This window comes from Gallus gallus, assembly GCF_016699485.2.
Source record: "Gallus gallus isolate bGalGal1 chromosome 35 unlocalized genomic scaffold, bGalGal1.mat.broiler.GRCg7b 35_unloc1, whole genome shotgun sequence".
Lineage (NCBI taxonomy): Eukaryota > Metazoa > Chordata > Aves > Galliformes > Phasianidae > Gallus > Gallus gallus.
This window is the reverse complement of record NW_024095956.1, coordinates 134,922-152,188: the sequence shown is the minus strand read 5'-3', so window position 1 is coordinate 152,188 and position 17,267 is coordinate 134,922. Positions and strand designations below refer to the sequence as shown.

The 17,267-nt window shown below is 53.1% G+C and overlaps 2 protein-coding genes across 2 annotated transcripts in view; both read right to left on the bottom strand.

Annotated features, from left to right (window-relative positions):
* SUPT16H (SPT16 homolog, facilitates chromatin remodeling subunit) overlaps positions 1-13,365 on the bottom strand; it is a 101,596-nt gene extending 88,231 nt beyond the window's left edge. Inside the window, exons 1-3 of the mRNA XM_040656815.2 lie at positions 12,472-13,365; positions 5,039-5,131; positions 526-693 (exon numbers count right to left, since the gene is read on the bottom strand). Coding sequence (XP_040512749.1) covers positions 526-693; positions 5,039-5,131; positions 12,472-12,537 — 327 coding nt within the window. The 5' untranslated portion in view covers positions 12,538-13,365. The remainder of the gene's footprint in view (positions 1-525; positions 694-5,038; positions 5,132-12,471) is intronic.
* The window catches only part of LOC100857358 (chromodomain-helicase-DNA-binding protein 8-like), a 129,196-nt gene continuing 124,620 nt past the window's right edge, over positions 12,692-17,267 (bottom strand). Inside the window, exons 33-34 of the mRNA XM_046906033.1 lie at positions 16,964-17,008; positions 12,692-12,907 (exon numbers count right to left, since the gene is read on the bottom strand). Coding sequence (XP_046761989.1) covers positions 12,692-12,907; positions 16,964-17,008 — 261 coding nt within the window. The remainder of the gene's footprint in view (positions 12,908-16,963; positions 17,009-17,267) is intronic.

The window sequence follows — 17,267 nt, the reverse complement described above, 5'->3', positions numbered from 1 at the left end:
TCAACTTTGAAGACCTCATTGCCCATTTTCCCCCATTATGACCCCAAATCCCCCCCCGAAACCCCCATAACTCCACCCCGCCCCAACCCTTTTGCCCAAAACCCCACAATTTCACCCCAAAAACCCCATAATTTCACCCCAAAACCCCACAATTTCACCCCAAAAACCCCATACCTCCATCCAACCACAACCCAACGTTTGAAGACCTCAACGCCCATTTTCCCCCATTATAACCCCAAATCCTCCCCCGAAACCCCCATAACTCCGCCCCACCCCAACCCTTTTGCCCAAAACCCCACAATTTCACCCCAAAACCCCACAATTTCACCCCAAAAACCCCATAATATCACCCCAAAAACCCCATCCCTCCTTCCCATCACATCCAACCCAACGTTTGAAGACCTCAACGCCCATTTTCCCCCATTATGACCCCAAATCCCCCCCCGAAACCCCCATAACTCCGCCCCGCCCCAACCCTTTTGCCCAAAACCCCCCAATTTCACCCCAAAAAAAAAAACCCCATACCTTTTCCCTGACCAACAGAGTGATGGAAGGGACCCCGTTGGGGCCGTCGGCTTTTGGGGCCGCCACCTGTTTGAGGAACTCCACCTTCTTCCGGCTGGCCATGAACAGCACGCGCTCCTCACAGAACACCATGATGGTGTCGGTCAGCTCGTAGCCAAACAGCCACGTCTGAGAGGGGTTTTGGGGCGAAAAAAGGCGATTTTGGGCAAAGAGAGATTAAAATGGGGGTCCTGGGGGGGTTTATGGGGGTTTTGGGGAAGTTTGGGGGGAATTTATGGGGGTTTTGGGGGGGAAAATGAAGCGCGATGATGGTGGCTTTGGGAACGAGATGATGGGAGATATGGGGGAGTTAATGGGGATTTAGGGAAGTTAATGGGGGTTTTGGGGCGAAAAAAGGGGATTTTGGGCAAAGAGAGATCAAAATGGGGGTCCTGGGGGGGTTTATAGGGGTTTTGGGGGGGTTTTATGGGGGTTTTGGGGGGCGTTTGGGGGGGAAAATGAAGGGCGACGAAGGAGGTTTTGGGTATGAAATGATGGGGGATTTGGGGGAGTTAATGGGGGTTTTGGGGTGAAAAAAGGGGATTTTGGGGTGAAAAAAGGGGATTTTGGGCAAAGAGAGATCAAAATGGGGGTCCTGGGGGGGTTTGGGGGGGATCTATGGGGGTTTTGGGGGGCATTTGTGGGGGTTTTGGGGGGGAAAATGAAGCGCAATGATGGTGGCTTTGGGAACGAGATGATGGGAGATATGGGGGAGTTAATGGGGATTTAGGGAAGTTAATGTGGGTTTTGGGGTGAAAAAAGGGGATTTTGGGCAAAGAGAGATCAAAATGGGGGTCCTGGGGGGGTTTATGGGGGTTTTGGGGGGGATTTATGGGGGTTTTGGGGGGGATTTATGGGGGTTTTGGGGGGGAAATTGATGGGCGGCGATGGAGGTTTTTGGAATGAGATGATGGAAGATTTGGGGGAGTTAAAGGGGGTTTTGGGGTGAAAAAAGGGGATTTTGGGCAAAGAGAGATCAAAATGGGGGTCCTGGGGGGGTTTATGGGGGTTTTCGGGGGGTTTTATGGGGGTTTTGGGGGGGATTTATGGGGGTTTTGGGGGCGAAATTGATGGGCGGCGATGGAGGTTTTTGGAATGAGATGATGGAAGATTTGGGGGAGTTAAAGGGGGTTTTGGGGTGAAAAAAGGGGATTTTGGGCAAAGAGAGATCAAAATGGGGGTCCTGGGGGGTTTATAGGGGTTTTGGGGGGGTTTTATGGGGGTTTTGGGGGGGATATATGGGGGTTTTGGGGGGGAAAATGAAGCGCGACGATGGTGGTTTTGGGTATGAAATGATGGGGGATTTGGGGGAGTTAATGGGGGTTTTGGGGTGAAAAAAGGGGATTTTGGGGTGAAAAAAGGGGATTTTGGGCAAAGAGAGATCAAAATGGGGGTCCTGGGGGGGTTTGGGGGGGTTTATAGGGTTTTTGGGGGGGATTTATGGGGGTTTTGGGGGGGATTTGGGGATGTTTGGGTCAGTGTGAAGCTCAATGGGCGTTTTGGGGTGAAAAAGGGGGATTTTGGGCAAAGAGAGAGAAAAAAGAGGAGTTGGGGGGGGTGGGGGGGATTGTGGGTGAAAAAAGGGAGAATTTGGGGCCAGAAAGGGGGAATTTGGGTCAAAGAAGGGGGAATTTAGGGGGAAAAAGGAAGAATTTGGGACTAAAAAAGGGGAATTTGGGTCAAAAAAGGGACAATTTGGGTCCAAAAAGGGACCATTTGGGGCTAAAAAAGAGGAATTGGGGTCCGAAAAGGGATAATTTGGGTCCAAAAAGGGACAATTTGGGTCCAAAAAGGGACAATTTGGGTCCAAAAAGGGACAGTTTGAGGCTAAAAATGAAGGATTTGGGTCAAAAAGGGACAGTTTGGGTCCAAAAAGGGACAATTTGGGGCCAAAAAGGAACAATTTGGGGCCAAAAAGGAACAATTTGGGGCTAAAAAAGGGGAAATTGGGTCAAAAAGGGGCAATTTGGGGCCAAAAAGGGACAGTTTGGGTCCAAAAAGGGACAGTTTGGGGTGAAAAAGGGACACTTTGGGGCTAAAAACGAAGGATTTGGGTCAAAAAGGGGCAATTTGGGTCCAAAAAGGGACAATTTGGGGCCAAAAAGGAACAATTTGGGGCCAAAAGGGGACAATTTGGGGCCAAAAGGGGACAATTTGGGGCCAAAAGGGGACAATTTGGGTCAAAAAAGGGACAATTTGGGTCAAAAAAGGAACAATTCGGGGCTAAAAATGAAGGATTTGGGTCAAAAGAGGGACAGTTTGGGTCCAAAAAGGGACAGTTTGGGTCCAAAAAGGGACAGTTTGGGGCTAAAAATGAGGGATTTGGGTCAAAAAGGGACAGTTTGGGTCCAAAAAGGGACAATTTGGGGCGAAAAAGGGACAATTTGGGTCCAAAAAGGGACAATTTGGGGCCAAAATGGGACAATTTGGGGCCAAAAGGGGACAATTTGGGTCAAAAAAGGAACAATTCGGGACTAAAAATGAAGGATTTGGGTCAAAAGAGGGACAGTTTGGGTCCAAAAAGGGACAGTTTGGGGCAAAAAAGGGACAGTTTGGGGCAAAAAAGGGACAGTTTGGGGCAAAAAAGGGACAATTTGGGGCGAAAAATGAAGGATTTGGGTCAAAAAAGGGACAGTTTGGGTCCAAAAAGGGACAGTTTGGGGCTAAAAATGAGGGATTTGGGTCAAAAAGGGACAGTTTGGGTCCAAAAAGGGACAATTTGGGGCGAAAAAGGGACAATTTGGGTCCAAAAAGGGACAATTTGGGGCCAAAAGGGGACAATTTGGGGCCAAAAGGGGACAATTTGGGTCAAAAAAGGAACAATTCGGGACTAAAAATGAAGGATTTGGGTCAAAAGAGGGACAGTTTGGGTCCAAAAAGGGACAATTTGGGGTCAAAAAAGGGACAATTTGGGTCCAAAAAGGGACAATTTGGGTCCAAAAAGGGACAATTCGGGTCCAAAAAGGGACAATTTCAGGCTAAAAATGAAGGATTTGGGTCAAAAGAGGGACAGTTTGGGTCCAAAAAGGGACAATTTGGGTCCAAAAAGGGACAGTTTGGGGGGAAAAAGGGACAATTTGGGGCTAAAAAAGGGGAAATTGGGTCAAAAAAAGGGCAATTTGGGGCCAAAAAGGGACAGTTTGGGTCCAAAAAGGGACAGTTTGGGGTGAAAAAGGGACAGTTTGGGGCTAAAAATGAAGGATTTGGGTCAAAAAGGGACAGTTTGGGTCAAAAAAGGGACAGTTTGGGTCCAAAAAGGGACAGTTTGAGCCCAAAAAGAAAGAATTTGGGGTCAAAAAGGGACAATTTGGGTCCAAAAAGGAACAATTTGGGTCCAAAAAGGAACAATTTGGGTCCAAAAAGGAACAATTCGGGTCAAGAAAGGGACAATTCGGGGCTAAAAATGAAGGATTTGGGTCAAAAAGGGACAGTTTGGGTCCAAAAAGGGACAATTTGGGGCGAAAAAAACGGAATTTGGGTCAAAAAAGGGGCAGTTTGGGTCCAAAAAGGGACAATTTGGGGCGAAAAAGGGACAGTTTGGGGCGAAAAAGGGACAGTTTGGGGCGAAAAAGGGACAGTTTGGGGCGAAAAAGGGACAGTTTGAGCCCAAAAAGAAAGAGTTTGGGGTCAAAAAGGGACAATTTGGGTCCAAAAAGGGACAATTTGGGTCCAAAAAGGGACAATTTGGGTCCAAAAAGGGACAATTTGGGGCTAAAAAAGGGACAATTTGGGGCTAAAAAAGGGACAATTTGGGGCTAAAAAAGGGGAAATTGGGTCGAGAAAGGGACAATTTGGGGCCAAAAAGGGACAGTTTGGGGCGAAAAAGGAACAATTTGGGGCAAAAAAGGACAATTTGGGTCCAAAAAGGGACAATTTGGGTCCAAAAAGAGACAATTCGGGTCAAGAAAGGGACAATTTGGGGGGAAAAAAAGGACAGTTTGGGGCGAAAAAGGGACAATTTGGGTCCAAAAAGGGACAGTTTGGGTCCAAAAAGGGACAGTTTGGGGCTAAAAAAGCGGAAATTGGGTCAAAAAAGGAACATTTGGGGACTAAAAGTGAAGGATTTGGGTCCAAAAAAGGGACAATTTGGGGCGAAAAAGGGACAATTTGGGGCGAAAAAGGGACAATTTGGGGCGAAAAAGGGACAATTTGGGTCAAAAGAGGGACAGTTTGGGTCAAAAGAGGGACAGTTTGGGTCAAAAGAGGGACAGTTTGGGGCGAAAAAGGGACAGTTTGGGGCGAAAAAAGGGACATTTGGTGGCTAAAAATGAAGGATTTGGGTCAAAAAGGGACAGTTTGGGTCCAAAAAGGGCCAATTCGGGGCCCAAACCGGGGAACTTGGGGTCAAAAAGGGCCAAATTTGGGGTGAAAACGGGCAGATTTGGGGCCGAGAAGGGCGAATGGAGGGGGGGACGGGGGGGGGGGGGGACCCCCCGTTTTGGGTGCAATCGGGGCGTTTTTGGGTGCTGCCCACCTGCAGGGCGGTGGATTTGGCGTAGACGATCTCTTCGTCCACCCCCACGGCCACCACGATGGCGTCCACCGACCCCAACTCCTCCTCCCCTTTCTTGGGGGGCAAAAAAGGGACTTTTTGGGGTTCCCCGATACACCCACCGATGTCACCCACCCCCAAAAGGACCCGAATTCGCCCCGAAATCCCACCGGGAACCCATAAAAACCCCCCCAGATCCCATTAAACCCCCCCAGGTCCCATTATGACCCCATTAAACCCCCCAGACCCAATTATGACCCCCCAGACCCCATTATGACCCCATTAAACCCCCCCAGACCCCATTATGATCCCATTAAACCCCCCCAGACCCCATTATGACCCCATTAAACCCCCCCAGATCCCATTATGACCCCATTAAACCCCCCCAGACCCCATTATGACCCCCTCGGACCCCACTAAACCCCCCCCAGACCCCATTAAACCCCCCCAGACCCCATTATGATTCCCCCAACCCCATTAAACCCCCCCAGACCCCATTATGACCCCATTATGACCTTTCCAGACCCCATTATGACCCCATTTAATCCCCCCAAACCCCATTATGACCCCCCAGACCCCATTATGACCCCCGAGACCCCATTATGATCCCATTAAACTCCCCCAGACCCCATTAAACCCCCTCAGACCCCAATATGACACCCCAGACCCCATTATGATCCCATTAAACCCCCCAGACCCCATTATGACCCCCCCAGACCCCATTATGACCCCATTAAACCCCCCCAGACCCCATTATGACCCCCCCAGATCCCATTAAACCCCAACAGACCCCATTATGACCCCCCAGACCCCATTATGACCCCATTAAACCCCCCCAGATCCCATTATGACCCCATTAAACCCCCTCAGACCCCATTATGACCCCCCAGACCCCATTATGACTCCCCCAACCCCATTAAACCCCCCCAGACCCCATTATGACCCCATTATGACCCCATCAAACCCCCCCAGACCCCATCATGACCCCCCAGACCCCATTAAACTCCCCCAGACCCCATTATAACCACATTAAACCCCCCCAGATCCCATTATGACCCCATTAAACCCCCTCAGACCCCATTATGACCCCCCAGACCCCATTATGACCCCATTTAACCCCCCAGACCCCATTATGACCCCCCAGACCCCATTATGACCCCCTCAGATCCCATTATGACCCCATTAAACCCCCCCAGATCCCATTATGACCCCATTAAACCCCCTCAGACGCCATTACAACCCCCCCAGACCCCATTATGACCCCCCCAGACCCCATTATGACCCCATTAAACCCCCCAGACCCCATTATGACCCCCCAGACCCCATTATGACCCCATTAAACCCCCCAGACCCCATTATGACCCCCCAGACCCCATTATGATCCCATTAAACCCCCTCAGACCCCATTATGACCCCATTAAACCCCCCCAGATCCCATTATGACCCCCCAGACCCCATTATGACCCCATTAAACCCCCCCAGACCCCATTATGATCCCATTAAACCCCCCCAGACCCCATTATGACCCCATTAAACCCCCCCAGATCCCATTATGACCCCATTAAACCCCCCCAGACCCCATTATGACCCCCTCGGACCCCACTAAACCCCCCCCAGACCCCATTAAACCCCCCCAGACCCCATTATGATTCCCCCAACCCCATTAAACCCCCCCAGACCCCATTATGACCCCATTATGACCTTTCCACACCCCATTATGACCCCATTTAACCCCCCCAAACCCCATTATGACCCCCCAGACCCCATTATGACCCCCGAGACCCCATTATGACCCCATTAAACCCCCCCAGACCCCATTATGACCCCATTAAACCCCATTATGACCCCCCAGACCCCATTAAACTCCCCCAGACCCCATTATGACTCCCCCAACCCCATTAAACCCCCCCAGACCCCATTATGACCCCATTAAACCCCCCCAGATCCCATTATGACCCCCCAGACCCCATTAAACTCCCCCAGACCCCATTATAACCACATTAAACCCCCTCAGATCCCATTATGACCCCATTAAACCCTCTCAGACCCCATTATGACCCCCCAGACCCCATTATGACCCCATTTAACCCCCCCAGACCCCATTATGACCCCCCAGACCCCATTAAACCCCCCCAGATCCCATTATGATCCCATTAAACCCTCTCAGACCCCATTATGACCTCCCAGACCCCATTATGACCCCATTATGACCCCCCAGACCCCATTATGACCCCATTAAGCCCCCCCAGATCCCATTATGACCCCCCAGACCCCATTAAACCCCCCCCAGACCCCATTAAACTCCCCCCAGACCCCATTATGACTCCCCCAACCCCATTAAACCCCCCCAGACCCCATTATGACCCCATTAAACCCCCTCAGACCCCATTATGACCCCATTAAACACCACCAGACCCCATTATGACCCCCCAGACCCCATTATGACCCCCCCAGACCCCATTAAACCCCATCAGACCCCATTATGACCCCACAGACCCCATTATGACCCCATTAAACCCCCCCAGACCCCATTATGACACCCCAGACCCCATTATGACACCCCAGACCCCATTAAACCCCCCCAGACCCCATTATGACACCCCAGACCCCATTAAACCCCCCCAGACCCCATTAAACCCCCCCAGACCCCCTTATGACTCCCCCAACCCCATTAAACTCCCCCAGACCCCATTATGATCCCATTAAATCCCCCCAGATCCCATTAAACCTCTTTAAGCCCCCCCCAAAACCCCAATAAAACCCTTTAAGGCCCCTCCACACCCCATTAAACCCTCCCATGCCCCCCAAAACCCCATTAAGCCCCTTTAAGACCCCCCCACACCCCATTAAGCCCCTTTAAGACCCCCCTAAAACCCCATTCAACCCTTCCATGCTCCCCAAAACCCCATTAAGCCCCTTTCAATCCCCCCTCAGACCTCATTAAGTCCCCCCCAGACCCCATTAAACCCCTTTAAGCCCCCCCCACACCCAATTAATCCCTTTTAAGCCCCCCCAAAACCCCAATAAAACCCTTTAAGGCCCCCCCACACCCCATTAAACCCTCCCATGCCCCCCAAAACCCCATTAAACCCCTTTCAATCCCCCCTCAAACCCCATTAAGTCCCCCCCAGACCCCATTAAACCCCTTTAAGGCCCCCTCACACCCCAATAAACCCCCTTAAGGCCCCCCCAGACCCCATTAAACCACTTTCAATCCCCCCCCAGACCCCATTAAACCCCATTAAGGCCCCCCACACCCCATTAAACCCTCCCAGGCCCCCCAAAACCCCATTAAATCTCTTTCAACCCCTCCTCAGACCCCATTAAGCCCCCCCAGACCCCATTAAACCCCTTCAAGACCCCCCAAAACCCCATTAAACCCCTTTAAGACGCCCCCAGACCCCCTCAAGGCCCCCCCAGACCCCATTAAACCCCTTTAAGATCCCCCCCAGACCCCATTAAACCCCTTTAAGGCCCCCCCAGACCCCAATAAACCCCACAACCCCCTCCCCAAAACCCCATTAAGCCCCTATAAGACCCCCCCCGGACCCCATTAAACCCCCAACCCCCCCCCTCCCCCCTCCCGGCCGCCCACGTGACCCCCTTAACGGCCCCCCCGGCCCCCGTACCCCTTTAAGACCCCCCCAAACCACTTTAGGACCCCCTTCACCACCCCCACACCCCATTAAAACCCACAACCCCCTCCCCAAAACCCCATTAAAACCCTTTAAACCCCCCCCAAAACCCCAATAAACCCCTTTAAACCCCCCCCCAGACCCCATTAAGGCCCCCCCAGACCCCATTAAGACCCCCCAAAACCCCATTAAACCCCTTTAAGACCCCCCCAGACCCCTTTAAACCCTCCCAGGCCCCCCAAAACCCCGTTAAACCCCTTTAAAGCCCCCCTCAGACCCCATTAAGCCCCCCCCAGACCCCATTAAACCCCTTTAAGCCCCCCCCACACCCAATTAATCCCCTTTAAGCCCCCCCAAAACCCCATTAAACCCCTTTCAATCCCCCCTCAGACCCCATTAAGTCCCCCCCAGACCCCATTAAACCCCTTTAAGACCCCCCAAAACCCCATTAAACCCCTCCCAACCCCTCCTCAGACCCCATTAAGCCCCCCCAGACCCCATTAAACCCCTTTAAGGCCCCCTCACACCCCATTAAACCCATTTAAGATCCCCCAAAACCCCATTAAACCCCTTCAAGACCCCCCCAGACCCCATTAAACCCTTCCATGCCCCAAAAAACCCCATTAAATCTCTTTCAACCCCTCCTCAGACCCCATTAAGCCCCCCCAGACCCCATTAAACCCCTTTAAGACCCCCCAAAGCCCCAATAAACCCCTTTAAGACCCCCCCAAAACCCCATTAAACCCCTTTAAGACCTCTCCAGACCCCTTCAAGGCCCCCCCAGACCCCATTAAACCCCCTTAAGGCCCCCCCAGACCCCAATAAACCCCTTTCAATCCCCCCCCAGACCCCATTAAACCCCTATAAGACCCCCCCCAGACCCCATTAAACCCCCAACCCCCCCCCTCCCCCCTCCCGGCCGCCCACGTGACCCCCTTAACGGCCCCCCCGGCCCCCGTACCCCTTTAAGACCCCCCCAAACCACTTTAGGACCCCCTTCAACACCCCCACACCCCATTAAAACTCACAACCCCCTCCCCAAAACCCCATTAAATCCCTTTAAACCCCCCCAGACCCCAATAAACCCCTTTAAGGCCCCCCCACACCCCATTAAACCCTCCCAGGCCCCCCAAAACCCCATTAAATCTCTTTCAACCCCTCCTGAGACCCCATTAAGCCCCCCCAGACCCCATTAAACCCCTTTAAGACCCCCCAAAACCCCATTAAACCCCTTTAAGACCCCCCCAGACCCCATTAAACCCCTTCAAGATGCCCCCAGACCCCACTAAACCCCTTTAAGGCCCCCCCACACCCCATTAAGCCCTTCCATGCCCCCCAAAACCCCATTAAATCTCTTTCAACCCCTCCTCAGACCCCATTAAGCGCCCCCAGACCCCATTAGACCCCTTTAAGACCCCCCAAAACCCCATTAAGCCCCTTTAAGACCCCCCCAGACCCCTTCAAGGCCCCCCCAGACCCCATTAAACCCCTTTAAGGCCCCCCCACACCCCATTAAGCCCTTCCATGCCCCCCAAAACCCCATTAAACCTCTTCCAACCCCTCCTCAGACCCCATTAAGCCCCCCCAGACCCCATTAAACCCCTTTAAGGCCCCCTCACACCCCATTAAACCCCTTTAAGATCCCCCAAAACCCCATTAAACCCCTTCAAGACCCCCCCAGACCCCATTAAACCCTTCCATGCCCCATAAAACCCCATTAAATCTCTTTCAACCCCTCCTCAGACACCATTAAGCCCCCCCAGACCCCATTAAACCCCTTTAAGACCCCCCAAAACCCCAATAAAACCCTTCAAGACCCCCCCAAAACCCCATTAAACCCCTTTAAGAACCCCCCAGACCCCATTAAACCCCCTTAAGCCCCCCCCAGACCCCATTAAACCGCTTTAAGACCCCCCCAGACCCCATTAAACCCCTATAAGACCCCCCCAGACCCCATTAAGCCCCCAACTCCCCCCCCTCATCCCTCCCGGCCGCCCACGTGACCCCCTTAACGGCCCCCCCGGCCCCCGTACCCCTTTAAGACCCCCCCAAACCACTTTAGGACCCCCTTCAACACCCCCACACCCCATTAAAACTCACAACCCCCTCCCCAAAACCCCATTAAACCCCTTTAAACCCCCCCAGACCCGAATAAACCCCTTTAAGGCCCCCCCACACCCCATTAAACCCTTCCATGCCCCCTAAAACCCCATTAAATCTCTTTCAACCCCTCCTCAGACCCCATTAAGCCCCCCCAGACCCCATTAAGCCCCTTTAAGACCCCCCAAAACCCCATTAAACCCCTTTAAGACCCCCCCAGACTCCATTAAACCCCTTTAAGACCCCCCCAAAACCCCATTAAACCCCTTTAAGACCCCCCCCAGACCCCCTCAAGGCCCCCCCAGACCCCATTAAAACCCCTTTAAGATCCTCCCCAGACCCCAATAAACCCCCTTAAGGCCCCCCCAGACCCCATTAAACCCCTATAAGACCCCCCCCAGACCCCATTAAACCCCTTTAAGCCCCCCCCACACCCAATTAATCCCATTTAAGCCCCCCCAAAACCCCATTAAACCCCTTCAAGACGCCCCCAGATCCCACTAAACCCCTTTAAGGCCCCCCCAGACCCCATTAAGCCCTTCCATGCCCCCCAAAACCCCATTAAATCTCTTTCAACCCCTCCTCAGACCCCATTAAGCCCCCCCAGACCCCATTAGACCCCTTTAAGACCCCCCAAAACCCCATTAAACCCCTTTAAAGCCCCCCAAAACCCCATTAAACCCCTTTAAGACCCCCCCCAGACCCCCTCAAGGCCCCCCCAGACCCCATTAAACCCCTTTAAGATCCCCCCCAGACCCCAATAAACCCCATTAAGCCCGCCCCAGACCCCATTAAACCCCTTTCAATCCCCCCCCCACACCCCATTAAACCCCTATAAGACCCCCCCCGGACCCCATTAAGCCCCCAACCCCCCCCTCCCCCCTCCCGGCCGCCCACGTGACCCCCTTAACGGCCCCCCGGGCCCCATACCGCCTTAAGACCCCCCCCCAAACCACTTTAGGACCCCCTTCAACACCCCCACACCCCATTAAACCCCACAACCCCCTCCCCAAAACCCCATTAAAACCCTTTAAGACCCCCACACCCAATTAATCCCCTTTAAAGCCCCCCAAAACCCCATTAAACCCCTTTAAGGCCCTCCCACACCCCATTAAACCCTCTCATACCCCCCAAAACCCCATTAAAACCCTTTCAGACCCCCCACACCCCATTAATCCCCTTTAAAGCCCCCCAAAACCCCATTAAACCCCTTTAAGGCCCCTCCACACCCCATTAAACCCTCCCATGCCCCCCAAAACCCCATTAAGCCCCTTTAACCCCCCCCAGACCACTTTAGGACCCCTTTAAGACCCCCCAGACCCTATTAAGACCCCCCAAAACCCCATTAAACACCTTTAAGACCCCCCAAAACCCCATTAAACCCCTTTAAGACCCCCCCAGACCCCATTAAATCCCCCCCAAACCCCATTAAACCCCATTAAGGCCCCCCCACACCCCATTAAACCCCCCCCAAACCCCATTAAACCCCACAACCCCCTCCCCAAAACCCCATTAAACCCCTATAAGACCCCCCCCCGGACCCCATTAAGCCCCCAACCCCCCCCCCTCCCCCCTCCCGGCCGCCCACGTGACCCCCTTAACGGCCCCCCAGGGCCTCCGTACCCCTTTAAGACCCCCCCAACCCCCCCCCCAAAAGGCCTCACCCCCCCCCCCCTTTACCTGCCAGGCCCCGTAGAGCCGCCGCAGCCGCCGGTAATACGCATCGCGGTCGAGGCTGAGCGCCATTGGGGGCCCCTCTCCCTCCTCCTCCTCCTCCTCCTCCCTCCGCCGCCTCCTCCTCCTCCTCCTCCTCCCCCCCCCGCAGCGCCGCTCTCCGCCTCCTTTCTCCCCCTCCTCCTCTTCTTCGTCTTCTTCCTCCGCCTCCTCCTCCTCCTCCTCCTCACGGCGACCCCGGAAGCGCTTCCGCCGGCGCGCGAGTCCCAACGGCACTTCCGCTTCCGGGGGACGGCGGGAAGCGGAAGGGAAAGGGCGGGATTTCCGGTCTGCGTCGCCGGGGGGCGGGGCGAGGAGGCGGCCTGCGCATGCGCGGTGCGCGCGGGCCCAATTTCAGCTCTTTTTGACCCAAAAAGAGGCGTGAGAGACACAAAAGCTCATCCTGAGAGAGCCAGAAGGAGGCACTGGGAGGGAAAATGCGGGTATAGCTGCGGGGAAACGCCTTAAATCGCGTGGGAGTGCTCACAGGCCGCCCTCAGCGGTTTTAAGTGCGGCTTTGAGGCAAAAAATGGCGCTCGGGGGTTTAAGAATGACCAGAAATTACGCCATGAGGAGGAGAAAAGGGATGAGGGGAGGAAAGAGAGGGAATATTGAGCTCTTCCGGCGGAAGAGTTCGGTTTTATGCCGCCGGAGGGCCTCGGGGTCGCCGCTCGACGGATTTTAACCCGATTTTAAAGGAAAAAAAAAGCGACCGTGGGAGGGGGGACGCAAAAGTGCCGCCGTCGCGGAGCCGCGGAGCGGAGGATGAGAAATAAAACCCGTTTTAATCGCCTCAGGGAGGGCCGCCGCGAGGCGCCGGAAGTGGGGGCGCCGCGCATGCGCGGTGCCGCCACCTGACCGGAAGTGACGCCGGAGAGCTGGCGGAAGTACGGGCGGAGCGGAGAGGGCGCCTGCGCGGTGCCCGCAGTGCGGGCTCCGCGCATGCGCCGTGGAAAGAAAAGGGGTTCGGCGGGAGGCGGAAGTGGGCCGCGAAGCCGCCGCCGCCGCCGCCATTTTGGCTCTCTGTGGAGAAATACCTCAAACCCCCCCCCCCCCCCCCCCCCCAAAAAAAAAAAAAGATAAAAAAAAAAAACCCCAAAATCGCGACGTTTCACCTCATTTTATTAAAAAAAAAGAAAAAAAACGAAAAGAAACTCACCGACTCCGGGCCCCCCCCCGCTTCGCTCCCCGTGCCCCGAAAAATCACCTTTTTTTTCCCCCCCCCCCCCCCCCAAAAAAATCCCCATTTTTAATTCGACGCCCCCCCCCCATCACCAACGCCCCCCCCCCCCCCCACACCCCAAAATCCTCCTCCCATCCCCCCCCCCCATCCCCTCCACCCCCCCCCCCCCCAAAATTATGACACATTTTACATATTTATATAAATACCGTTTCCCCCCCCCCCCTCTTTCCGGTTCCCCCCCCCCCCAAAAAAAAATAATAATCCCGGACAGAAATTAACAAAAAATTAACAAAAATACGACCGAAAATAAGGAAAAAAAAAAAGGGGGGGGGGGTTGGAGGGGGAGGGGGGGGGGGGGGTCCCCCCAAAATATTTTTGGGGGTTTTTGAGGTTTTTTTTTCTATTTAAAATTAAAACAAAAAGGGGGGGGGGGGTTGAAGGGATGTTAAGGGGGGGGGGCGCTGAAATCCATCATTTTTTTGACGTATTTTTGCTCGATTTTGGGGTTTTTTCCTCTTTTTTTTTACCCCCCCCCCCCCAACTTCTTTTCGTTCGTCCTCAATGGCGATGAAGGGCCAAAGGAGGCCTCAGGTTTGGGCCCAACCCCCCCCGGAAGGTTTTTGGGGACCCCCCCCTAAATTAGGGGTGGGACCCCAATGGGTGGGTGGGGGGGGGGTTGGGGGGGGAGGAGGAGGGGGGGGGCGGAGGTGGGGGGGGGTCGGCAGGAAACTCTGTGGGAAAGAGAAGGAAAAAAAAAGAGCTGAAATGAACCCAAATTTGGGCAAATTTTGAGGGGGGGGGGGGGGTCAGAAATGGGGGATTTCAACCCCAAATTCGGACCCCCCCCCTCCCCCCACGGCCTTAATGTAAAGTACACAAAAAGGGGGGGTTTTAAACCCAAAAATGGGGGGAGAGGTTTGGAAGTGAAAAGGGGGGTTTTCCAGGCCAAAAATGAAAGGGGGGGGGGGCCAAAAAAAACCCCATTAAACTCCTTTAAGCCCCCCCTCAGACCCCATTAAACCCCTTTAAGCCCCCCCTCAGACCCCATTAAACCCTCCCATGCCCCCCAAAACCCCATTAAATCCCTTTAAGACCCCCCCCTCAGATCCCATTAAACCCCTTTAAGCCCCCCCACACCCCATTAAACCCTCCCATGCCCCCCAAAACCCCATTAAATTCCTTTAAGACCCCCCTCAGTCCCCATTAAACCCCTTTAAGCCCCCCCCACATCCCATTAAACCCCTTTAAGCCCCCCCCACACCCCATTAAACCCCTTTAAGCCCCCCCCACACCCCATTAAACCCTCCCATGCCCCCCAAAACCCCATTAAATCCCTTTAAGACCCCCCTCAGTCCCCATTAAGCCCCCCCAGAACCCATTAAACCCATTAAACCCCCCCCAGACCCCATTAATCCCCGTTAAGGCCCCCCAAAACCCCATTAAACCCCTTTAAGGCCCCTTTAAATCCCTTTAAGGTGGATTTTAACCCAAAATGGAGACCCAAAATTGGACATTTTCACCTCCAAGACCCCAAAATATGCCCCAAATTGGATGTTTTCCCACTCAAAATACCCCCAAAATAACCCAAAATTGGACTTTTCCACCCAAAATACCCCAAATTTGGACATTTTCCTACTCAAAATATGCTCAAAATAACCCAAAATTGGACGTTTTCCACCCAAAATTCCCCCAAATTGGACATTTTCCCACTCCAAATACCCCCAAAATAACCCAAAATTGGACGTTTTCCCACTCAAAATACCCCAAAATTGGACGTTTTTCTACTCAAAATACCCCCAAAATAACCCAAAATTGGACTTTTCCACCCAAAATACCCCAAATTTGGACATTTTCCTACTCAAAATACCCCCAAAATAACCCAAAATTGGACGTTTTCCACCCAAAATAACCCAAAATTGGACGTTTTCCCACTCCAAATACCCCAAAAATAACCCAAAATTGGATGTTTTCCACCCAAAATTCCCCCAAATTGGACATTTTCCCACTCAAAATACCCCCAAAATTACCCTTTTTTTGCCCCATTTTCACCCATTTCTGCCCCATTTTTGCCCATTTCTGCCCCATTTTTGCCCATTTATGCCCCATTTCTGCCCCATTTTTGCCCAATTCTCCCCATTTTTGCCCATTTCTGCCCTTTTTTGCCCCATTTCTGCCCAATTTTACCCCATTTTCACCCATTTCTGCCCCATTTTTGCCCATTTCTGCTCTTTTTTGCCCCAATTTTGCCCCATTTCTGCCCAATTTTTTGCCCATTTATGCCCCATTTCTGCCCCATTTTTGCCCATTTCTCCCCATTTTTGCCCATTTCTGCCCTTTTTTGCCCCATTTTTGCCCCATTTCTGCCCATTTTCACCCATTTCTGCCCATTTCTGCCCCATTTTTGCCCATTTCTGCTCTTTTTTGCCCCAATTTTGCCACATTTTTGCTCATTTCTGCCCCATTTTTGCCCCATTTCTCCCCATTTCTGCCCCATTTTTGCCTATTTCTGCCCTTTTTTGCCCCATTTTCACCCATTTCCGCCCTTTTTTGCCCCATTTTTGCCCATTTCCGCCCTTTTTTGCCCCATTTTTGCCCATTTCCGCCCAATTTTGCCCCATTTCTGCCCCATTTTTGCCCATTTCCGCCCAATTTTGCCCCATTTCTGCCCCATTTTTCCCCATTTCTGCCCATTTCTGTCCTTTTTTGCCCCATTTCTGCCCCATTTTCACCCATTTCTGCCCTTTTTTGCCCCATTTTCACCCATTTCTGCCCCATTTTAGCCCATTTCCGCCCAATTCTGCCCCATTTTTGCCCATTTCTGCCCCATTTCTGCCCCATTTTTGCCCATTTCTGCCCCATTTTTTGCCCATTTCTGCCCCATTTTGCCCCATTTCTGCCCCATTTTTGCCCATTTCCGCCCAATTTTGCCCCATTTATCCCCATTTCTCCCCATTTCCGCCCAATTTTGCCCCATTTTCACCCATTTCTGCCCCATTTTTGCCCATTTTTGCCCATTTCCGCCCATTTTTGCCCATTTCTGCCCCATTTTTCCCCATTTCTGCCACATTTTCACTCATTTCCGCCCATTTCTGCCCCATTTTTGCCCATTTCCGCCCAATTTTACCCCATTTCTGCCCCATTTTTCCCCATTTCTGCCCCATTTTTGCCCATTTCTGCCCAATTTTGCCCCATTTTTGCCCATTTCCGCCCATTTCCGCCCCATTTTTGCCCATTTCCGCCCTTTTTTGCCCCATTTTTGCCCCCCCCCCCCCCCACCTTTTTGCGGTGCCATTTGTGCGGCTCCCGGCGCTCATCCACCAACTGAGGGGGGGGCACAAAATTGGGGGGGGGGGGGGCATAAAAAAACAGTCAGTGGGGGGGCAGTGATTGGGGGGGGGGCAATGATGGGGGGGGGGAATTGGGGGGGGATTTTGGGGGGGTCATTTTGGGGGGGTCATTGATTGGGGGGGTCAATGATGGGGGGGGATTTGGGGGGGCATTTTGGTGGGGGTCATTGATTGGGGGGGTCAATGATGGGGGGGCATTTTGGGGGGGGTCATTGATGTGGGGGGGGATTTGG